Source organism: Salarias fasciatus, chromosome 7, assembly GCF_902148845.1.
Source record: "Salarias fasciatus chromosome 7, fSalaFa1.1, whole genome shotgun sequence".
Taxonomy (NCBI): domain Eukaryota; kingdom Metazoa; phylum Chordata; class Actinopteri; order Blenniiformes; family Blenniidae; genus Salarias; species Salarias fasciatus.
Window position 1 is genome coordinate 20,296,097 of NC_043751.1, and position 25,788 is coordinate 20,321,884.

At 42.0% G+C, this 25,788-nt stretch overlaps 1 protein-coding gene across 7 annotated transcripts in view; it reads right to left on the reverse strand.

The window, feature by feature from the left end:
- The window catches only part of megf11 (multiple EGF-like-domains 11), an 80,978-nt gene that overhangs the window by 24,423 nt on the left and 30,767 nt on the right, over positions 1 to 25,788 (reverse strand). For all 7 annotated transcript variants that reach the window (XM_030096029.1, XM_030096026.1, XM_030096025.1 and 4 more), the window contains 4 exons: positions 3,744 to 3,990; positions 3,539 to 3,659; positions 2,759 to 2,895; positions 8 to 220 (listed from right to left, as the gene is read on the reverse strand). In XM_030096029.1, the coding sequence (XP_029951889.1) occupies positions 8 to 220; positions 2,759 to 2,895; positions 3,539 to 3,659; positions 3,744 to 3,990 (718 nt within the window). The remainder of the gene's footprint in view (positions 1 to 7; positions 221 to 2,758; positions 2,896 to 3,538; positions 3,660 to 3,743; positions 3,991 to 25,788) is intronic.

Genomic DNA, 25,788 nt, shown 5'->3' on the forward strand with positions numbered 1-25,788 from the left:
CACTTACCTCACGGTGTTGGTGGTATTACAGGGGCAGTACTTGTCACAAATGTGGCCGTACAGGCCTGGAGGACAGAATCTCTCTTGGCAATTAGGACCTTTAAACCCTGTTTCACATAGACAGGCTCCATTGATGTGGTGACACTTGGCTCCATTCTGACACTCACACCTCTGGTTACACTGCGGACCGTAGGTGCCTACAGGACAGTCATCCTGACATCTGCAGGAAAATTACACAGAAATGACACACTCTTTTAAATTGGTGTTATAAAAAAAATGTCAGGCACAGGTGGGGGGAAATTTTAGCTGAGAGCAGGAACATGAAATTCTGGCGTAGCAGTGCGGTACACATCGTTGGTATAAACATATCTAAATATATAATAAAAGTTGCAACGAATCAACAACATGCAGCAAAATGTACAAAAGAAACGGTGACATTTTTAAGCAAAGCTCTCAAATGTTACTGATTCTTGTTTATGTTCAGTCATAGGCAGCAATTTGTAAAGCTTTGAATTTTAAACCTCTGCTCAGACAAAAGCAGACATTTGCGAACATCGTTTTCAGCTTTTAGCGGCTTTGTTGGAAATGTTTCATGATAAATAAAAAATGAACTATATGAAAGAAGGATGTTTAACTTGCTGGAGTGTTTGAAAAGGTTGCAAACTATATACAGTTGAAGTTAGTGTTTCAGGACTGTGGTTATAATGAGTCACTGTGCTGCATCCATCTTCATCTATCTAACTGATTCATGTGAATGGATAATTATCTGGCAACTGTACATCTTAATGATGAGCCATTCAGTAGAAACAGCTGTTTTGGAGCAGGAACACACACAAAAACATGCACCGATATGAGGATGACAGGACGATGCCCATCTCACGTTTGTTATCGCAGTATTAGAACAGAAGACATTTATTTCTGGTATTCATTAAAAAAAAAAAGAAAGAAAGAAATATTTGTGTGACTACCTATAGCCCTTCTGATTTAACTTATTAATTTAGCTTTAAACACGTTATTAAAAAAACAATCAATAATTGCTTTTACTAACGTTCAAAGATATGCTATTGATACTGAAAATTCCTCATATTCCACATTTATCAGGTTAATTGAAATATTTTATGCCTTTGTTTTTCTTTTTCAATATGCGCAGTTTTATCAAAATCAAATTGAATTAAATAAATAATAATAAAAAAGGATCCCAACATTTTTCCTTTCTGCTTTGTGTTTACAAGAGTTTCTAATAATCACTATATAGAAATATACATCTATTTATAACTGATATTATGTGTTAAGAGAGCAGAAATAATTAACAAAACACTTTTCAACGACATTCATTTTGTTGACTTCTTCTGATTTATACTGTTGTGCTTCCCCTGAGAAAGTAACAGTCAATAACAGACTTAGTGCACACCCAGATTATAATCTGTTATAAACAGCGATATTAAATATTTTTATGGGATTGCTTTCATAAAGTGTGAAACTCTAACACAATGTGAGGTTAAGTTTGCACAAGGGGAAACTTTGAGTAACAATTTAAGAACCAGTGGTAATTATATATTTAAATGAAGCCAGCACTTACGTATAACTCTAATACAGCTGAATGTATACACTCCTTGCATTATTAAGAGCGCCTTTATGTTTCGATATTAGCTTTGGAAATATCTTCTGAAAGCCCGGGCCAATATGTTGAAAAAGTGCATGTTCGGGAAGCCTCCAGACCAACCCCTGCTGTGAGCACTTCAGTTTCTCTGCAGGGGTTGAATGCAGACTTGCTAATCGTCATCATCTATGAAATGAAGACTTTTTTTTCAGATAAAACACTGAACTACATCAAAAAATATTTTTTTCTTCAATAAAATATACCGACTAAACTATTCAGTCCTGGTGGAGCATTGGTCTCAGGAGTCTAACAAAGCTATTACAAATAGCTCAATTACATTATAAAGTGGCCATGTTATGTTTCATGTTTAAATTACCCCGGCTTTAGTTTTATCAGGGGACAATGGTATTATTATACCAGACAGGAGAGGGTGGGGGCTTACGCAATCTGAGATTATTCCTGGCAGGTTAATTCACCTGTCACTGACAAAATGAATGAGGGCAATTTTACAAAATAATAAAGTAAAGGAAAGGTCTTGTAAAGGAAGTGTTTCCATCCAAGAGACAATTGCTTTAGCCGAGCTAATAAAGCCAGGCTGCTCTGGGCTGCTCTGGCAGGCACAGGGAGCTGAAAAGATCTGTGGATTTCAATGAGACCTTAATATAAGCCCATTACTTATAATTAATGAGTAGAATCCAAACAGCGTGTAGCCTATGGTGAGATCAATGGACAGGCTGGGAGTGAATGAGCATGAAGGCTGAAGACATGAAACCTTGCTGGCCAGCATGAAGCGCGAGATTAATTAAACATACACATCCCTATTACAAGCTTCCAGTCCACCTTCAGATGGACTAATGGGCATTTATACATGCTTATTTCTCTTGAGCGTGAGCTTACTGGAGTATTTCCTTTATCTTTCACAGAACAGCCAGGTTTGTGGCTCATTTACAAGTCAACAAAGAGAATAGGTCAATGTTTAATGTGTAGCTGTCTGCATGAAACCATTCTTTTGCATTAAATACTAATATCAATAAATCATGCCATTGTCTGACCCATTTTCAAAGTAGGGAGGACAAAAGTTTGCACTGACTACTTCACAAAAGGCTTTTGTGCATAGTAATGGAGTGGCCTCTCTGCCAGGATCCGTCGGCTGTGTACCTGCGTCCGCTGAAGCCAGCTGCGCACTGGCACTGCCCCGTGACGTGGTCGCAGAGTCCGCCGTTACGGCAGGAGCAGTCTTTGCTGCAGTTGATGCCGTACTTGCCAGGAGGGCAGGGGTGAGCGCAAACCGAGCCCTTTGAAAAGCGGCCAACAAAAGCACCACATGAGACACATCGGTCATGATTAAACCTCATCAGGGCTGAAATGCCGGAAAATAAGCTCTTTACACATGCTACTGACGCTCAGACGGCTCAGACAAAGCATTAAATCTATTTCAGACTGTGGGTTTCAAACTGTGGAGCCCTAGAATGAAGAGATTGTTGATTTTTACAACCTTATACGAGTATTGTCAAAGGAAAAACTATGTTCAGCCTTAAACAAAAACATCATTTTATTGTATAAACTGTTCACACATCAACCCAAGAAAGTCAGTCTGTTTCAAAGTTGAATTCGGAATTCAATTCAATTAACTTTATTCACCCCCCTAGGGGCAGTTTAAAAGCACTCTGAGTGGGGCGCAAAATCCAGAGTTGTCAGTCCTTTTTTTTTTTCTTTGAGCCACTTTTTCTTTCTTCCAGGCAGCAAAAAAAAAAAAATCCCACACTTTCATTTAAACCTGAGCGACATACTGATCCTCAGCTTAAAGTTCTCAATGTGTTTGACTACCTACAAGGTTTTTTTTGTCTTTTCTCTGGAACATCAATGACATTCAGCCTTTTTTTCCCCCCTCAGACTTCTCTTTCTCGTCGTGTTCTTGGTTTTGCTCGTGTTACCTACCGTCCACCCGGACGGGCAGGAGCAGTCTCCGGTGATGTGGTGGCACGTCCCTCCGTTCTGACAGGGGCAGCGTTGCTCACACTGAGGCCCGTGACTCCCGGAGGGGCAGCGCTGCCCGCAGCTATCGCCACATAAATCCAGAGTCAGATGATTTTCAGACACTGACACGGAAAACTAAGGAGTAAATAACGTTTCTTGTACTCACAAAGCCCCGGTGTACCCCGGTGCGCAGATGCACTCCCCTGTCTCGTGGTTGCAGGTGGCACCGTTGAGACACTGGCAGGTCAGATGGCACATCTTGCCATAGTAACCGTGCTCGCAGGGCTCTTCGCAGCGCCACCCCTGGTACCCGTCAGTGCAGACGCAGGCGCCTGTGATGGGGTTGCACTTTGCCCCGTTCTGGCACTGGCATCGATTATTGCAGTGCGGTCCCCAGAAGTCGCTCTCGCAGCCTGCAGGCACACAGATAAGTGGCATCTAACAATCCAGAGCGACAACAAAAAACAACACAGCATGCACCAACATGTCCGTCCATCCGTCCATCCATCCATCCAGTGTGGTCCACACTCTGATACAGTCTGCCAGTTATGCAACTGCATTCTCTTTTGAGAAAATCTGAATTAATTATGGTCATGTAAAAGCCCAAAAAAAAAGACATAGTATTACTTCTAATTGAATTTCTATGGTGCATGCAATAGCTCGTCATTAATAATAAATGTAAACAGAATTACTCCTTCATACTAATTACTCCCTCTTGTTATAGTGTGAAAATTGCTTAATGCTCCACCGGCTTACTGAGTGCCCACACTGTCAATTTTCTCAGAATGTAATAAAAAGTCAGACTTTCGATGAGCCTAAAAGGTTTTTATGTTACAGTCTTGCAGACACTGATTCTTTTTTTCTTTTTAACTGTCAACAAACTGCAGAAAAAGATCAAAACCTGCTATAAACTGAAGCCAAAATATTATCTGTGCAGCCACGGGCTGATCTAACCTATTCCTTTGTGCCACAGGCATCGATTAAAAACACATCAGTGAGCCTGAGAAAAACATGGGTCTTCATTACCAAAAACATCACACTGGCACTGAAGTTTATGATCTGATGCTACATACATCATCCAGCTGCTGCAGCGCGATGCCCAGCATACAAAGACACAGAATCATTTCAATGCTTGTTAAACGAGTACATAAATAGATGTAGTCTTTTTTTTTTTAAGTACCTGACTTCATTTCCATTTTCAGAAGGGATAAATGTGAGGTTGATACCCACAAATACGATCCAGAGGCTAAATGTGGGCTTCTGAGAGATGCGATCAACATTAGATTTAATTATTTGATTCATTCACTGTTTGTAATCCCTGGCGGAGGTGAAATGGGAGCAGGCATAATGCACCAGAAAAAAGAGGAACATCATTCACACTCCGTGTCAAAGTGACGCTGTCTGGCAATCATTAATCACCAGTCTCTCAAACTTAGAGAAACGTACACATAAACCCAGAAGAAACATACAAACTCCACTCAGACTGCGTCGAGTTTCCAAATGAAAGCGAGCCTGCTCCTCCGTTTCCCACTGCAACGATTGCAAAGCTTGTTTTATACAAATACAAAACTGCCAAACAGGCACAAACTAAAATTCATGTCTCCTGTCAATATGAGTGCTACGCAGCATTAATCAAGCTCTAACCACACGGCAGATCAAACAAGCGACTAAAAAAAAGAGCCCCCAGCTTGATAAACAGCTCACAAACAACACTTTTACTTTGTAGACAGATAACATAATCAAATAATAAAACTTTACATCTATATTTGTTTACCTGACTAAATATGTATATCACCTGAATATTGTTTGACTGATTATCTGATTTGGAATTTGAGATAACGTTTAATGATGTTATGAATGTGATATATTCCTGAGTGTAGGATTCCTGCCCATATTTTTACAAGACGAGTCAATTGAGAATTTGCCAAATTCAGCTTTTCATAAGGTGATCTGAGGTGTGTGACTAATTTCATCCTATAACTGTAAAGTTCAATTTTGGGCTCCTCCGTTCCACTTGCCAAACTGCCAGTGAGCCTGGCGCTGACTCTAAACGTTTTACCCAGAGTAATAATAATAAAAAAAAGCATTGAAAAGGTTTTAAAATGTTTTTAAAGTAGCAGATCCAGAACAAAGGTGCAAAGAGCCTTCATATCGCTTAATGTAATGGACCGGTGACTTGTTCAGGACTAAAGCATATAGCACACATCTGCTCTTGATGAAGCTGTCTCAGAAAGTTGGATGGATGAGTGATTTATTGTCCAATGTAAGTAAAATTGAGCTGAACGTCATTTTGGCTACATTGTTTTCTTGATGCTCCTTCAGTACAGTTATGTAACAGTACTACAAAGGAAGAAAAACATCAGTTTTTCTAGATGAAAAACATACTGACACATGTTTAAAGTGTTGTTAAAGGAATACTCCAAAGATTTTGGACCCACGCTCTTTCCCTATCATTGGCAAAATCAGATAAGCTCATAAATAGCTTTTTTGTGTCTGTGCATCCAGTGGCTGGATCCCAGTTGTTAGCATCATAGTTAGCTTAGCTCAATTGCTGGAAGTCAAAGGGGAACAGAGCCGGACTGACGAAAGTGGGCAAAATACTCCTTCCAGTGGTCCAGGGGACGGCGTATTAGCACGTGAAGTAAATCCGGATGGTTATAAAACATTTTAAAAGATGTGTTTTTTTTAAATCCGTTAAAATAACGTTTTGCGCAGTGCTCCACTTAAAGGGCAACTCCGGTTTTTTGACACCTGGACCTTATTTATAGGTGTGTGCATGCTCATATACTCACTCAGACAAACATCGTGCAGCTCGGAGTCCTTCAGAAGTTATTTAGATCCAAACGATGTAGCCGCACTAGCGGGGGTGCCACAGCAATGGAGCGTCAGCGCGGGACATAATCTCTGCAAAATCGCTAATTTCGGCTGTATTTCTTCATCCATCGCCAGTGTTATCATAAAGTCAGCTCGTCTACCGTCTTATGGTGGGTCATCTGAAGAGCTGACAGTTTTCGCTAACTTAGCCACAATTAGCTCAGATGGGAACGTTGCGGAGCTCCTCTAACCAGCAGAGAGGCACTTTGAGTTGGCCTCTGCTGTCACGGTGCCCCGGCGTCTGACTTCCAGGGGCCGAGTTGGAAAACGGCCCTCAGCTGCTCCACGGAGGCTCTGGACACCGGCGAAGACGCACGGCTCACGCGCGGCCGCTGGGCCGCTGGACGTCTCTCCTCGCTGGGAGGATGCGTATCTCCGCTCCCCGGCGGATGCGTGCTCCGGACTGGCCGCGGGACGCGCGACGGCCCGCCGCGATGGCCCGGAGCTCTCTCCTTGCCGGGAGGAAGCGTATCTCCGCTCCCCGGCGGATGCGCGCTCCACGCCGGCCGCGGGACGCGCAACGGCCGGAGCTCTCTCCTGGCCGGGAGAATCCAGATCTCCGCCGCCCGGCAGATGCGCGCTCCGAGCCAGGCCGCGGGACACCGCCGGAGGCCCCCCTTCCGATCGAAAGGCAACCCAGCGCCGATGGAGGAAAAATACAGCCGAAATGAGCGACTTTGCAGAGATTATGTCCCGCGCTAACGCTCCATTGCTGTGGCACTCCCGCTAGTGCGGCTACATCGTTTGGATCTAAATAACTTCTGAAGGACTCCGAGCTGCACGATGTTTGTCTGAGTGAGTATATGAGCATGCACACACCTATAAATAAGGTCCAGGTGTCAAAAAACCGGAGTTGCCCTTTAAGAATATACCGGAGCACAGCAGTAGAAGCCATAGACTCAGCCACCGTGCGCTGGTATATCCTTCCGCGGCGCACTATGCTTGTGCAAATCTGTGTTTATCAAAACGTTATTTTAACGGATTGAAAAGATAACACGTCTTTTAAAATGTTTTATAACCATCCGGATTTACTTCACGTGCTAATACGCCATCCCCTGGACCACTGGAAGGAGTATTTTGTCCACTTTCATCAGTCCGGCTCTGTCTCCTCTTCACCTCCAGCAGCTGAGCTAAGCTAACTACGATGCTAACAGCTGGGATCCAGCCACTGGACGCACAGACACAAAAAAGGTATTTATGAGCTTATCTCACTTTGTCAATGATACGGAAAGGGTGTGGGTCCAAAATCTTTGGAGTATTCCTTTAAGATCACATCACTTTCAGGTTTGAGTTTCGTTTCCTTCATATAACACCAGCTTTACACAGTTCTTGATATTTCTTAGTATCAATTATAATCTTCACGGAGAAGTAGATCAGATTGCTGTTTTGTCATACTGTAATTTTTTTTATGACTGGAGCCTCAAGTGAAAGTTGGTGCATAAGGCAAGGCATGGTTATTTATAGAGCGCCATGACAATGCAGACACAAGGCAATTTAAAGTGTGTCATGAAGAAATAAAATAAATGCATCAGATTAATTAAATACACGCTATGGAAAAACAACAATAACATGAATTATGTTCTCTGTGAATAAATGACAGAAATCAGGCTTGAAAACTTTATGGTGCTTCAAATCAGGGGTGTCAAACAGATTGTAGTTTAAGGAACACATACAGCCCAGCGGGATGGAATGGTCAAACAGTACCAAAACAATCTTTAAATTTAATCTTTAAAGTTTTTCTTTGCTGTGGGCGGAGCATACGTGATGAAAATGTGACCAAACCCAAACAATTACTATCAAAAGTGTCTACAATCTCAACATTGGGACCAATTTTAATGATACATTGAGGTGTGAAACACAATGAAATGTCATAAAACATCTCCTATAGCTGGTGGATGCATGTTTTCAAGCGAGTTTCTGAGCAACGAGGCAGAAAGCTTTCCTGCTATCATCACTGATATCTATACTCTGGTCTCAGTGTTGTGTCCGCTACCCTTAAGAAATTTGCTTAAGAAAAAAACTGTTGTCTTTGTATATTTTTACCATTTGGTTGGCGGAAGTGCGGGCTGGACTGGAGCGTCTTGGCTTTGCCCCCCCCCCCCGGGCCTTATGTTTGACAGCCCTGCTTTAAAAAGTGAACAACATCATCCTTAAACTGGAGTCGTTGGCCATTCACACTACGTTTAATGTTTATTCCCTTTAATCTCTACTTCCAGTTAAACTGGCTTCATTAAGTGTGTTACTACAAGCAACCCCGTTCATAAATAAATGAAAAGTTAGAGTGTCCTGAGACTTGTATTAAATACATGGATGCATCTCTAATGTTTAATGTAGTTCCTGCTCCGTCTCTTGTAAAACTCCTTACTACCGCCACGCTGAGACGATCAAACAGGTGTTGATCACAGTTGTGTTACTAAGGAATTGGTAGTGAAACAGACAGACTGAAGTGCGTATATGTGATGTTGATGTAGCACAGCGTTCACTGGGAGAAGTCTTCATAACACCCTGATTTGAATCTGCAAAAAGGGAAGCACATGTGCAGGCTGTTCACACCTCTCGGCGACTGCAGGAAAAAGCAGAGGAAGCCTCAAAGATGAACACGGAAACCAGTCATTTTTCATATATAACAGTTTGGAGCTTCAATGTTTTTTTTAACACCTTCATCAGGTGCAACTTTGGCAGCAAGCTGTCAGAATGGCCAGTGAGGGGAAAAAAATAAATCCTGGAGAGAGTGGAATTATTGAACTGCTGTGATTCTGTCCATAAATCTTCACTTTTCAAACTTTCCTAAATGCTGTGACTTTTGATGAGTAGTAATATTTAAATAGGACTAATACAGGAGAGGACAATGTGAATCCTCTGCGACAGTGTAGGTCCCTGCTGTGAGACAACACAGAGATTTTAGGGAGGCTAAGCAGTAGCAACAGTCTTGGGGTCAGAGATGACTATCCCTGATTAATTTTTAATTTTCGAGAAAAAAAAACCCATAATGAAAAGGAATGTATTCTTAGAAAACAACACTTGTATTTAATGTTGCAGAACCAGCTGCACACTAAACTCAATATAAACACTTACAAGATATTTCACACATCTAACAAGCAGGAGACAAGCTATTCTTTATATTGCCTGTAGCAAGAACATATTTTAATGTAAAAAACATTAGGAAGTCTCGCTTTCAATCAAAAGCTGCTACTTGGTGAAGGATAAAGCTCATGTGAAAGGAGTCGGAGCGTTAAAGGCATGAAAGGCATGCAAAAATCCCACAGGTGACATCCTGACGAACTACAAAACCTTCTATTGGGCTACGTGTTTGATGTGAACATAAATCAAAGTATTAAAAAGAAAAAAAAAAAGTCATAAAGTAGTAGCTCTGCATCATTATGTGACATGACTCGGTGGCACCTGCGGAGATGAAGCAAATCCCACATTCCAAAGGAAATCGGTCGGTGGAGGAAGAACTCAATGAATCCCTCGATGTGCAGGCAAACAGTTAATTTCCAGGGTTAAATGAACAACAAGCTTCTATGTGATGAACAATCAGCAGTGAAGGGGAGAGCACAGTCTTCACTTCCACCGGGGTAATTGTTGTTGTTGGGGCTTAGTGATGATTAAAGTGACTGGTAATGCCTTATGTCTCCCTGTCATTGGCAACAGCAGCTGTATTTTCTCACACCGGCGCCCAGCTTGAGATCCAGGCTGGCACGACAGCCAGGAGGGCGAATATTCCACTATCGATTCCCCCATCACTGCAATCTCAGTTTTAAATGTAAAGCCGCTACGCCCCCTTCCTTGTACGCTCACTTCGCCAGAGCTATGATCAGACGGGGCCAGAGCTTAATCAAGCCTGTTTCGCGCTCGGCACTGAAGCCTGTTTTTCCAGGTACACAGCATGAGGATGATCAGCCCTTCCCTGATAGAGACAGGTCTGCCCCGAAGGGGGTCCTGAAACACTGGGTTAGAACAGTATTGCCTTTGTGGTTGGACGGACTGGAAGCCACATTACAGGGCTCACGCTGATCTGATCTAATCTGCTGCTGGCCTCTACTCTGGCATGAATGGGCTCCCTGAAGGCTCGGGCTGCTGCCACGCAAACGACCCTGGCACATTAAACCTGAGGGGTGTGCGGGCGGCCGCGGTAATGGATGAGCAGTTCAGCCGCAACTTGGTTTAGCACTCCATAAGCACTCGTCAGAGCTCCCTCGGCACGGGTGAAAAATAGGCAGTGTCTACATAACTAGAGAGGCATCATCACCTCTGGTTGCAGCACAAACCTTGACCACATTATAAGACAGTGCAGTGAGCATTCTTACGTGTCAAAATATGTCAGTAGAAAAAAAAAAAGGAAAGGCAAAGAAAACTGAAATAAACTAAAATCTATCCAGCGCTTAATTTGCAGACTTTTCTGGTGCTTAGAAACTCGACAAATGTTGCCATTTGAAGTTTTAAACCTTCTTTAGCTTGCAGTCGGAGGCCTCAGCACATTGAGAGCAAAGCCCATTATCTCGCTGTCTCTCTCCTGCACAGAGGTTCTCAAACTTTACCCAGTAGCCTCTCACTTCCCAGCTCTGACAGCATTTAACTGTGATTAAGGAGTCAGAGTTCATGATGAGCTGCGGGCAAAAAACAGAGAGAAACAGCTGAGGAAAGTAACATGTAGCATGAAGGCTTCAGCTTCTGGAGAGCGCGGCTAAATTGTGTGCAGTGATGAGGACCCCAGTGGGTTGCGGTGTGTAGGCAACAAATCCCACACAAGTCTGCAGCTCGAGAAGTTGCCGTCCAACCCATTAACCGGTCTGGCCCGGGTCACCGTGCCCAGCCATACGCTCGGCTGCCGAGACTCTCACAGCTCATAATGCATAACAGTGAGAATGTGGATAACCTCACACGCGGGGAAAGGTCCAATCCCAAGATGCCGGGTGGAAATCCCCTTGGCTGGAACAAAAGAGATCACGACAACGGCTACCGGCAGGTAGTAAACTTCTGAAGGTGATGTCCAAGAGAGGCGAGGCTGAGAGAGCCATCGCGGCGGTGCTGAGCTTTGAAGTGTGCTCAAGAGGCTGTATAATCAGAGGAGGGCTGCGACGGGATTAAAACCAAACAGCTTTCAGCAGCTGACTTCATTCAGAAGTTCTCCTGAACTTGGCCTCCGCCGCAAAATGTTTGCCGCTGTTCTCGAGGACGACGAGTGTGTGCCACCGAAAGCTGCCGTAAGCTCCTCAGAGCGAAATGCAAAACGAGAGCCTGAGTCAATCTCTTTAAACACAGAATATCTCTCCCCATTCAAACAGCAACAGAGTTTTATACTTCATTTATTCAGCTGGATGCAAGGCAAAAAAAAAAAAAAAAAACTTCAATTACAATCACGTCTGGTATGAACGCTAGCCACTTGAGGTGGTCGGTGCAGACGGCTGCTCGCTGCTCTGCCAGCTCTGACTGGGAAAAACCATTTTATGGCTGCTAAAATATTTGGCACGCCGGTCGCCTTCACTTCCAGCTGCCTGAGTCACTCACTGTCACATAACTATTATTAACACACACACACTGTTGACACTTGAGAAATAACTTAACTGAAGACATTAGAAGGCAAAAACGCCGAGGCTCCAGAGAGTCTTTTTACTCTTCACTTACTTTTTAGCGGAGCTTGTCGCAAAGCAAACAGCGTGACTCATTGTCTTGATGAGTCTCCGGCGCTTCCTCATGAGACGAACGCACCTCGGAGTCCATATTGTCTGATTCAGACTTTGTACCGCTGGCTTTGTTCTCCTCCTTTCTTTCTTTCTTTTATGACAGATCTGAATTTTCAAATTACACTTCAAGGCCAGAATTAATGCCGACAAGTCACCACTTAAAAATGGCTTAAAAAGACAAGCTTTCTTTGGACATTTTCGATATTGAAATTATATTATTTTTTTTTTAGAGGAACAATGAAACAATTCTTTTGGCAATTTAGCTGACACAAGAACATGTAATATTCTCCTATTCATTCAGTATGAGCTATTTGTAATTGGAGTTATTCTATAAAAAAAAAAAAAAAAAAAAAAAAAAAAATCCCAACCCAACATGGAGTTATTCATCACAGCTCCCCGACTCGATGACGCAGGGGAATAGAGTGAAACGCAGACAGAACTGGTACCAGGGTCTTGAGTGAAAGTGATGATTGTGTAAAGTGGTGAATTTGCACTGAGTGATGAATGTCTCTCAGGTTTCTTCAACTTGGGGCTGTAAAAGCCGTCAATACGCTACAAGACAGGACCTACTGCCTCCCCCCATGTTCTGCTGACACCTATTATGCTGTTATTTATTAGATCTCAGAAAACTCAGACACAACAAGAGGGGGGAAAAAAAAGTTTCAATACAGCCATGAGAGCTTGACAAATGAATTTCTAAATATACAGAAGAAACTGCCAATAGTCATGGGGGCCGTTCTGCTGAATTGGAATAACATCGCGCCGCAGCTTCTGCTGTTGGGGCGTGTCTTTTGTCCTGCCCTAATTCATCTTAGCTGAGCCCCCGTGCGTCCACACTTCCCCCCGGGGGAATAGCAGCCGCGGACCGAGCGACAACACAGCGACTCTCTAAGCAGTTTGCTGCTCGCACATTTCACTATAATGCACCATACGCTCTCCCCCGCTCCTCGACCCGCCCCACATGCGGATGAGAAGATGGTTGGAACCAGAGAAACTAATGACCAAATGAGTTAATTCTTTTAGGACTATGCATTACTGATTAAAAAGTCCAGCCTGGTTGTTTATCCCGAGAAGGATCTGATCATTTGTCTGAGTTCAGCTCAGGATGCGAGCCGGGATCGATCGGAGCCTTTGCAGGTGCCAGGCGGCTCCTCTGCAGCGCGGCTCTAACAGGGTTAACAGGTCTACAGTGGTGGACCGAGACAGACAGGGCCAGGTCACCAAACACTTTATTCTACGCAAGCACTTAAGAGTGATGCTACTTAAAAAAAAAAATTAAAAAAAAAAGCAGCCTCCTCCCTCCCCCTCAGACTCTCCCTCTAATAAAGCGAGGGGACGATGAGCAGCAATGCAAGCAGCCCGCAAGAGGAGCTTTGCCTCGGTGCAGTAAACCAGTCACTTGTTCAACAGAACCTGACACAGCTCATGAAAGCTTCTGGATCAGCAAATTGTTACACAGCCCACTGCTCCTTCCAATTAATAATTTACCCTTCACCCTGTCCTGCAGAAAACAAACCCTGTGCTCGCTCTCTCTCTCTACAGGACAACAACAACAACAACAAAAAAAGAGATCAGTCTGAGAGGAGGAGTGGTTCTTTTTTTTTTTTTGTTGTGCACAGCTTCACCCAGTGACTGGAGTATAAATAAAGGCCTGATTGTACAGCTCCACAGACATAACACACACACACACACACACACACACACACACACACACACACACACACACATACACATACACAGCAGTCAATCAGTCACTGGAAGTGATGTGGCTGCTCAAAAACAGTGTCAACCCAATAAAACCAACTGTTGCCGCACTTAATTTGCACACATTGATTTCCTATTTTCAATTATTAATTCTAATTAGAATGAAGTAGAATCTGCCATGGGGCAACAGCAGTCAATGTAAAGGGGTGCAGTCACAGAGTCACGGAGTGGAGACTAATTTACGTTCATATAATGCCGATACGGGCAAACCCCCCCCCCCCCCAACCCCACCCGATAACCGCCACACCCACTTCCACCACCTATGCTGATTTACACATCCCAGAGGAAAACACTGAACTATTAAACTGAATGCGGTTGTTAGAATCATCTATCCCGAGTGAAATTGAACAATTAATAAGGAAAAAGAGTACTGTTTAAATATGTATGCATCATTAGCTATAACCTAACAGTATTATATATTTAAAGGTGCAAAATTACATGAGAATTTGTCCAAACATGAGCAAAGATTTGAATGTATAACATTCTCAATGTGAAGAAATGTGCTCTGGTTATTCAGAGGTGAGAGTGGCAAGAGTAACTTCATTTTTCTTTAAAGAGAGCAAAGAAAACACTAACCTTGAGGGAGTCAAGCAGCAGATCGACCTGCTGATATGGACAACAGATGCTATAATGAGGAATTAAACTGGCAATAAAGAAAACTACTAGATGACATTTAAAAAGGACAAAAAAAAAAAATGTCTGCATCACAGACAGAGCCTCATCTTGTACTGTCTGGTGGTCTCGGTTAAAAAGATTATATTAGATTTTGTTCTTACACCGTGTAGCGATTTGAAAAGACGGCATGTGTTTAACCTAAACAAATGTGACTGATCTGATTTGCATAAGTGTTCCGAATAAACAAGGTGTTAAACTACGGAAAGCTGTAGCTGATAAATTTGTGTACATGCAACTAATTAGTGCACAGTATGTGTACATAGTGGGGCTTCTGTAGATCATCCAGCAGCAGATTATGTCTCACTCCAAACATCACTGCGCTGTGCTTCATGTGGCACGGAAAAGAAGTTTGCGTCAGAGGAGGTAGAGCCAGTTGTAGGTGAATTTAGGACTTGCTATCAGGGGGGTGAAGGCTTGAAAGAGATTTTTTAAACCAGTCTGTTTCAAAATCTACATGACATCAATTATCTATGTATATTCCAGGCTGCTGTACTGAAAAAAAAAAGCTTCTAAAAGGAGCTTCTGTTTGTTGCATCGTGGAAAAAAAAACCCACCACAAAATCACTAGCGCAGCACGCCACTCTATACAAACAGCATAACATCCCGCAGCCTGCAGCGATAAGGGCGAGCCCCTCTGAGATCCACCACACTGCACATTTAGCCAAACACAAAGGGCTTTCATTTTACACTGTATCGGACACAACCGGCCATCATGAACGCATTATCAACCCCAAGCAGTCATTGTAGCGCGTGCATGCCACTGTTTAAAAACGGTTTTAATAGTTCTATTTATTTCACGTTTTGAATTCCAGTGATTGCTGTTTGAAACTCAAATATAATGAACCAGTTACATCATGTTTATTTTTCAAAATTTCATGAAAAGCAGACTTCACAAGCACGGAAAATATGAAGAGGAGAACCATGTAAAATGAGAATGAGGGAAAAAAGAGCATTTTGGTATGGTCCTTCAGCACAGCAACAAATTAATGATCGTGTTCTGATTACTATCTGCCAGTTACTAATCTGTTATTCATTTGGTCCCTAAATATTAGACAATACTGAAAACCATCCATCAGTAGCATCAATATGTGACATGAAACAACTTGCTTCGTATCGTCAAGTGTCAGAATTTCCCTAAAAACAGTTTAGTGTGAATGAAAATGACCATGATCAAGACACGACAGCCGCAGAATAATTTGTGTGATTGGGTGAAAATTAATTGTAGAGAATATGTGGCTGCCACACTTGTTGCCAGTTACACAGTAATGCCTCAAAAAAATTAATATCTTTTTTTTTATAAAAAGTGATTTTTTTTTTCAACTTTTTGTTCTTTCTGCACTCACAATAAACAAAAATGTTTGGCGCATTATTAAATCTGATTATTAACATTCTGACTGCTGGTGGAAAAAAAATAGGAAAATATTTGGTCTCATTAAATATTCCGACATTTTGAGATACAGTATTGTTTATGCAATTTCTCATTCAATCATATTATCAGTTCATGCTGTTACAAGACGATCAAGTCCAGTTGACTCAATTAAATTAGTGAAAATAATAAAGCAACGAGGTCAAACTTTTCAGTTTGACTGTAAAAACTCTAAACATGTGCCTTTCACATTCTGAATGAAGTCATAAGACAAATGAGCTTATTTGTGTTGCATAAGGTTTTTTTCAGAAGCTCCTGTTTACTGTTGTTTACTGAATCGATAAACTATTTGTTTCATCTTCGAATGTGAGAACTAGTCAGATCCAGTTCTGTAAAGTTCAAACAATAAAGCACTCGTTCAAAACTCTTCTGCAGTGATGATCCTGCACCGCAGGAAGACGAGGTCCACCCTGGACAGGTCGCAGGTCCATCGCAAGACGAGCACGGAGGCAGACAACCACACACGCGCTCACATGCAGCCAACATCCTGTAAAGATGTGAGTATGATTCTAATATTTAAATTACTTTTACACTATATTTAGAACTATTTTCTTTTATGTCAAATCATTTTTACACTGCACATCCAACAACTGCTCTGCCTGTGCTCAAAGTCTCATTAAAAATCAACATATTATAGAAAATGATATTTATTTAACATAATCAAATATTGCATAAGTTGTACATGATTTATTATACAACAAAGGTATGGAGTAACTCCACAGAAACGTGAACCCATGTAGGCACGCTCATTCACCCACAAAGTTAATTGAAAAGTTAAAATATAAAAATGTAACGGGCGGGGAAAAAAAATTAAAAAAAAAATAAAAATCCAGCAACACTTGAGTGTTTCTCAGTGAAAAATGCTTCAGGACATCCTGTGAAATGTCCAAAATCACTCCACCAGCATAATTCAGTTCACAGCTGACTGGCCAGTTTGACTGGTTTGTTGCAGAAACGTATCAACCTCAAACAAAACACTTCAGTCAGGAGGAGGCCGTGGAGGGGAGACTGAGATGTTTCTGCGGATAACTTTTTCCATTATAAATGAGAAGAATCGAAACATCTATAAGCTGCTACCTGTGAAATTGGAAACATTACACCACTACCTCTCGAACTTCAAGAAGACCGGACAGAGCACGGACACCAAAGGAGGAAGGGTTTTTGGGAAGCGGGCGATGTTGCTCCTCTTAAGGATGTTGGATGATGAATTTTTACAGATGGGGGCCAAAAACTTTCTTCCTGCAAATTTAAACACACAGGACACAAGCTGCAAAGTTTGAAACTGAGTTAAATCTGTTGTAGCTGAGACTGTGAGCATTTGTTTGGATCTCATTGGATTGACGGCAACCTCATAAATTACAGGCAACATTCTTTCAGACTGGATCCTGACTGGACATAGTAGTGTTCAAAATTGTGTTTTTTGGGGGTAGTTGTATCAAATATCCCCAGATTGGCATGGACATTATGAGCATAGAACACTATTTCTTTATCATTGCACAAGAGGAGACGTATATTAAGTGGCTGCTATTGTAATTACGTCGATGAATTAGAAGAAAAAGAGGCAAACGTTAGGATTTCGGTAAAACTAACGATTGTGACGGTCAGAGCGTCTCATAAACCGGTGGGATCAGAGGAGGGTAAAGTTGTGAAGCAGTGATATGGCAGGCGGCTGAGGCTCACTGGACGGCTGGCCGCTGGGCCCGATCATCCAGAACAGCTACTGGAGCTCAAACTGATGCAGAAATAATGTCGATTCTGACATGACGGTGTGAGACGACACAGTGCATCACAGTTTGCTGTATACGGGACTGAATATAGGGACGCAGAGCTTAGTGGCAACGTGTTGATACCATGTATCTTAAGGAAATAGATGCTTCAGTTCAGAGAGACACAATAACGTACATGGCAGGTGTCCGCCAGGACCTGAGAAAAGCAGGATTGAGAAAGTGGAACAAAGATGAAAAGATTATGAGCTACGCCAACCATAACTGGGATAAAAAATGAGGATCTGATTGCCAGAGTCTGTCACAGTCACATCCACTGCAACACGTTGAGCTAAGTAACCTATTCATTCATTCATTCATTCTCTGTACCTTTTATCCATCTTAGGGTTATAAACACTCAAAGCCACACAACCTCACAGACACTCGCATTCACACATACAGGCAAAAAGTCACCAATTACTTCTAATGAATGTTTTCTAACTGTGGAATGAAACCAGAACACCCAGAGAAGAACATGCAATCTCCACATTGGAAAGCTATCATCCAACATTTCGGTTTGAACTGTAGAGTACATTAGCTGACAGTTTTAACATGCACATTAATTCATTTATTTTTTTATTTATGACAGAAAATGTTTTTAAACTCTAGTACTTTGTTTCTTCGTTTTTGAGCGCCTGTTGGAAATCAAAGTATTAAACAGAGCGATCACCTGGCCTTTACCAGGGAGACTGTCTCACTGTGCTGCATGTTGTGTGTTTATGTCTGTGTGTGTGTGTGTGTGTGTGTGTGTGTGTGTGTGTGTTTGTGTGTGTGTGTGTGTGTGTGCGCGCGCGCGTGTGCACGTGCATGCATGCATACAACCCTGATTAATGATGCAGTTTTGTTTTTTTGTTTTTATGACTGATTTTACTGTTTAGCACTTTGCATTGTTTTTTTTATGAATATGAAAAGTGCTCTATAAATGAAGATTGATTGATTGATTGATTGATTAATTGATTGATTGACTGATTATGTGCAATGCCATAATTTAGGAGTACCCTTGTAAGTGTCTGTATTCAAGCCTTCGGTGTGGTGTGAAAGTGTGTTTCACTGATATTAATAGGCTCATTATTGATTCTAAATTTGTTTCTGTATTTGTGTCTTGTCTTTTTTCTGCAGGTCAGTTTGTACATTTGGTTCTTGGCCTATAGGTTGCATGATGTGTAGCTCTAAATGTGTGGCCTTTTTATGGGCCTAGAAATGTTTCTATGCAGTTTTGTGAGTGTATTTTACTTTTTCTGATAAGTTTTTGCTTGTTAAATACAAACAAAACACCTGTCTTCATGGAAGCCCTTAATATCTTTGCTCTGACTTTAACGAGCCAACCTTATGGCTCACTCTTGGTATCAATAATATGTCAAAGATCTTGAGAAAAAACACTTTTTACCTAAACAGAATGTGACATGTGACAGGACGCTTTAAAAAAAAATGGTTTAAAATCTACAGCTGATAATTCACAGAAAACAAACAAAGAAGCTCTATACACGTGCAATGCAAACAAACTAAAGGTAACCTCAGAGTCAGCTCTGTAAGACACAATCTGAAATCTCCTCTGCCGAGAGAACATGTACAAAGCCTTGTTAACACCAGCAGCGACATTTACAAGCATCACTGGAGGTTTTTTTTTTTTTTTTTTGCCGTGCATGTCTAATACACATCAGGCACAGAAAAAAAAAAAAAGTGAAAGGGAAGTGTGAGATTGTAAATGTTTCCCCATCTGTGTGTTTGATTATTTCATTTTTTAAAACAGTACCTGCACAGACAAGTAATAAAATTGGAGTCAAAGAGCAGCGAAAATCCATCGACCAGCTCAGAGAGGTGGATGAATGCAAATGCAGTCAAAATTATTAGTTTTTCTGTCTGTAAACCGTTGGTTATTTTCGTTCTGTGGCGTGTTGCGTAAGCAAACAGCGCCTGTCAGGTGTTTATTCAAAACAGCAATTTTTATGCATCTGACATGTCACAGCATATGGATACGTCCCTCACGGTAAACACAAACATGATTTAGCTTAAAGACAGGCAATCAGCGCGTCCATCCACCTACCGCATTAATCGCAACAATACAGGAACACATACGCTCGCGGAAACACAGGGATAATTGCTTTTTAATGATCTCACATTATGCAAATGCTCATCATGAAGCCATAAATCTTTGAGGGGGTTTCTACCTGCTTGACCACCGCTAATGCCAAACGACTGGCATGCAATAGATGTGAAAAGTTGTGAAGCAGATACTTTAATGGGCATCCATCCTTGCAGCCACGTGCTGTTTTTTTTGGTATGTGCATTACGATGCCAGAAAATAAGCCAGAAATGCCATTTATGCTTTACTTTAACTACCAAAAAAAATCTCCACTCTTAGGCAAACTCCTTCCATCTCATTGATATTTGTCTAAAAATGAACAAAATATGTTATGGAAGCCTGTTTGAAACCAGCCGCATTGGCAGCAACTCCTGTGAAATATTTAAATATATCGGAAAAATAGAAGGTTGAGAACTACAGCAGTGCATTATGCTCAATTAGGTAAGTAGAGTAGCGGGACTGGATGGATGGATAGCTGGTGCAATATAAAGGGACAGGAACAGGAAAAACATCTCAAGCCTTTGATTAACATTGAAAGAAAAAACTGTAGATTGGGATGTTTTTTCCTTTTTTTCTACCCTCTCTCCGAGATAATATGTACCCTTTGGAGATTTCACCCAAAAAAGAAAAAGAAAAAGAAAAAAAAACAAAAAAGGAAATCCTGGAGTTCATCTCAAATGAACCACTGGCTCTGAAAGCAGCGTTGTTATCCTAGTCTCTGAAACTCACTCGGTCCATGAATTATTCTCTCCGATTCTCAAAGTCAAAGTGAAGTATACAACAGCAACTTAGAGAGTATTGTGTGAGCGAGTGACAGAAAGAGGGAGAGAGAGAAAGACAGCCTGTAGTTACATTAAAGAGGCTGCCAAGAAATGAACTGAGCTATCTGGGGGGACTCTGGGTCAGCGTGGGGCAAAAAAAAAAAAAAAAAATCATATTCTCTGTCCACATGACATTTACTATGAGTGAAGAAACAAAGTTTGAAATATTTAAAACACAGATCTAATCACTGGTCAATTCTGATTAAAAGTTAGCCACAAATAATTGGCACATGAGAGGGAAAAATCTTATTTCAGAGTCAGTGGAAGGGCCGGTGGTATTGATCCATAAACCTTAACCCCCTTTCTGTTCTGAAGCGGAGGGCAAGTTTGTCATTCATACTACAGTACGGCTGCCTACGCCTGAAACGGAAGTGAGTCCCAGAATTATAATACATGCTGATGTTTAAAGTGTAAGGCTGGGAGAATCGCATGGTGTCAAGTTTCTTTTGCAAACCTAATTTCTCACGGGGGATTCATCACTTTGAGGATGCGGGAGCCTGAACCGGTAAGTCAGCATTTTCTGTCTTTTATCCATCTAAACTCAATTGAAAGGTCTTAATGAAGCGCACGCTACAGGGCGAGATGAACTCCTATAGGGCTGCATGTCTGCTGCTCAAACTCCACGCTGTAATGGGTGGTGATGCCGGTTCAGCCCGTCGGTGGAAGAGACACACCTGGTGGCACTGACCTTGCTTTTTTTTTTTTTTTTTTTCCTGTGATTATATTCCGGCTTTGCTAACTAATTCTGAATCAGTTTCTGTAAGACACAGATTGGGCTCTCATGAATGCATGCTTGTGTCTGGTAATGATTACATTTCCTCTAAAAATTCCTTTGATCCTTATCATCCAGATGCCCTTTTGTCAATGTTCAGATCCCAGGCTACATCTCTTTGTTCCACTTAGTAAGCCCTCGCTATGCGATAGCGTCTCTTCCCGTTTTGTCCCTTCCCTTTTTTCCTCTGTGGCAAAAGCCACCAATTTAATTGAATTTCTGGGCTTTTAATGTCTGCATTACTCTAATCAGGAGAGGAGGAGAGTAGAGTTGTTTATCTCGACCTTGGTTGAATTAGCAGAGGGTATTTGTGGAGATGTTAATGCTCAAACTATTCTGCAAGATCGTAACCTGAGCTCGTATTGATCAACTAGTCAAAGGTGCTTATAGACATTCCTGACACTGGCGTGCACCCGGGCGCCGGGGGGTGAACGCCGTTCTGGTGACAAACTGCAGTAAACTCACACCAAACACACACAACAGTCGACTGTGATGCTTTCTGCACAGATCAAAACGTTAGCTTTTTTTTTGTTGTTGTTTTTACAGAAACAATACCAGTGTGGTGGATAAATTTTATATGAGTTGACCCAGCTTCCCAGTTTTTCATCATTCCCTTTGTGGGTGTATTATCCCAAGATCCTTACGCCGGGATGATTCATCAAGTCAGCGACAGCGGAGAGATAGAGCCTCTATTAAAGTAAGGTGCAGGGAATTTTTGCTTCCTCACACAAACAACATGCGATATAACCTTCTGAGAGGGAGGCACGGCTGCAGGCGAGGCAGAACATAGTGGAATGCAAAATACAACCCCAAATACCCTGGGGCCCGGAGGCAAATTTGATTAAAAGTTTGTTTTTCTTCACTCTCAACAAACGGAGGAGCTCGTCGATGCGGCACTGACAGTTAATTGGACTTGGCAGGGCCACGAGTTCATTCGTCAGCATTGTGTGGGGCTTGCCTAGGAGGAGCAGGACAATCGATGTCCCTCAGGACGGCCTGTAATCACTGCAACACTCCAATGAAGTCCAGGGTTAAACATCAGGAGATTGCAGGTGCACCAGAGGATCTGAGAAAGACTGCTAATATGCTCCCTTTCCCAAAGCAAACCAAGGACACTGCAACACAGCACCCAACGGACGGTGGTGATCCCTGACAATGGAGTTACCTCAAGCCGGTATTCTGACCGGCAGCGCCAAGGCCGCGTCCAAGGTCCGGAGAAACACTGGAGGTGGGTATTAAAAAATACGACAGAATCTGTGATTCCAATGTCAGGACTTCCGACTTCAGTCTGAGGGTCGTGAAATGATTAACTTACATTAAAATGCAGAAAAATCGTATTAATTTCCCTATGCTTTCCTATAATATCAGTCTCTTCTGCTTTCATGGGTGGTTTAAGGACATTGTTTCCGTTAAAAAAAAAAAAAAAGAAAGAAAATCACTCAACAAAACAATAAAAGTAATCACATTGTGCTTGTACTTCCCACAACAGATAAATATTCAAACCAACTAAGGGGGTTGAGAGTACTGACTTTTTTATGGGGCCTGAACACTCCCAATTCAACAAAGGGCCCACTGGGGAAATCCAGAAAAATAAGTAGCGATGCAATGAGGAGAAAAAAAGACACTGATGTTGGAGAAAACGGTGACTTTTTCTGATCTTTCCTTTTTCATTGCACAGCAGTGAGTAATTGTTTCCCTTCAGGACTCTAAACTGGACAGAGGAGGAAAATGATGAAGACTGAAGAGGAGATGATTTGTCTGAGCCGGAGAGCCTGAAGCGCACGTCGCCGTGACGCCCTCAGGAGCAATAACAGGTGTGTCAAATTATGTCTACCGCACACTGAACTGTAAAAAGGTCATTAAAAGCAGCGATTAATAAAAAAAAATCTCCTGAAGCTTTGGCAACAAACTTCATAAACACGGCAATGGACCACAAAATCAAGTGTGACTTATGGAGTGTGAAATGAGCCTAAAACAGCTTTGTTCTACATTAGTATTCGGCAGATATCTTATCTCTCTAAACTGTTATCATAGCATTTCGGCTATTTTAGACACACTGACCTTCTCTTAAGGACAGGAGATAAGGCTTTTTGATGTCCTTATTAAATCAAGCCATCTATGCAGCCTCTCAGAGCCGCACAGTGCGCTCGACGAGCTCTTAACTCTCTCTCTCTCTCGCTGACTAATGACAAGCATCATGGTGGTGATGGCCGCTGCGCTGCGTGTCGTATCATCCCCAACCATCACCACCATGTGCCGTGATATCCACCAGCGTTTTGTACACAGGTTATATGCAAATGAATCACACACACACACACACACACACACACACACACACACACACACACACACACACACACACACACGCACACACACTTACTTAAGGCATTCTCCCAGAGGTAATGGACCAGTGAACTCTTGGAGAATATAAATCCTGCTTAATGGGATAGTACAGAAAAAAACTTCAGAGCAAGGCAAAGTCAATCTGCATACTTGGCCAACGAGGCTTATATGTACAATAAAACCCCACGGTGTGTGTGTGTGTGTGTGTGTGTGTGTGTGTGTATTTCATTTGCATCTGAATATATCCGGTGGACAAAAGGCTGGTGGATATCACGGCACATCGATGTGATGGTTAAGGCTGATACAACATGCAGCAAAGTCGGTCATCACACACCTAGGGTGCATGTGTGTGTGTGTGTGTGTGTGTGTGTGTGTGTGTGTGTGTGTGTATAATATTACTAATACTTTGTGTTTATACAATAGTAATGAAAAGAATTGTGTTTGTTGTTTGAGGTTTTTCATAATCCTTAACTTTGTTATAGGCGTGTGCGTGTGTGTGTGTGTGTTTGCCAGCGTGCGTGCGTGCGTGCGCTTGTAGTCAGCAGTAAAGAATGCTGTCAGCTACAGCGTGTGTGCCACAATTCATTTGATGGACTCAATATCCGTCAGCTGCAGTCTCAGCACAGTGATTTATGCCACACATAAGTCACATGAGTCACTGTGAGACATGCAGGGAAAGACCTGAGCGGCGGGCTGTCCGGGCCAAACCCCGAGACCGGCCAGAGCCTGTGCAGCCACAGCCACAAAGTTGAGTCTATCTGGTTAGAAAAATGGCACTTTTCCTGTTTATACGCACTAGGGTACTGACTGAAACTTCAAGACTTCATAACTTTTACTTTCTCAGTGCAAAATAGACATACTTTTACTTGCATTAGCAATAATAATAATAGCATCACAATTTTTAAGATTTTTTTAAAATCTAGGCACATTAACACACTAACAACTGATTTTACTCTACAATGCTGATTCTAGCAGTAATATTCAAGTGCGACAAATAATTATGTATATCAGTGATTTTCATCAATATACTGTTGTTAAAAACGGCATAGAATCTATTATGAGTCTGCTCTTGGAGAGAAAGGTAAACTCTGAGTTTTTGTAAAACTGATGCCTTAGCTGAAGACTTTTGGTTTAAACTGCAGTGATTATAATCGTGACAGCGAGGTCCCTTCAAAAGCAACACTGCAGCACCGTCGGCTGCAGCATGACTTCCAAAAAAAGCATTTGTATTTAAAGCTACCATGCGGAGTTTTCTGCCAGCCAGCAGAAATAATTCATTGTTACTCACCAAATCACACTGTGTATCCTTAACATCTAACAACGTGTCACATAGATGTCCTCCCTGATAAAACTTTTAGAAAACAGACTTCTTAAATATTTTAAATCATGCATAGCTCGCATCCACATTTAATGACCAGCTATCTTTTTCACTATCTTTGTTAAGACATGCCCACTTTTTTTGGTTCCAGCTGTCATTCAGTGGAGGGAATAGCTTGAAACCGGGAACACATTTGTGTTAGAGACAAACAAAGGGACTTGAACATTACTGCGTAGTGGCGATACTCACAAATATCTATAGCTTCTAACTGTAAAAGTTAGAGAGAGCTGTTTAGTGGGAGAAAACTTGTGGAAAAGCAGTGCCGTGGACACTTGTTCAGTGTAGACGGTAATACAGCTTTGACGGTGCATAAACGCTCCCGGTGAACAGCGCTGTACACAAAAACAAAGGTCTGTCGGTGCAGTGGGGCTAAACTTCATTGATACGCAGACAAACGGAGACATGCACAGAGGCACGAGGCGGTATAGATCGGTCCATCTTCCGTCCCCCTGAGAAATGCTGTTGCCTGGGAGCTTTGATCTATCAAAACGAATGAGGCAGCTGGCATCGACTGCTACAAGCAACAAGGAACTCCCTTCAGAATGATACAGTTGGAATATTTAAGCCCTCCAAAAATGTCTCTTTACATGCCTGCAAAGTGAGGAATTCACTTGATTTTATAACT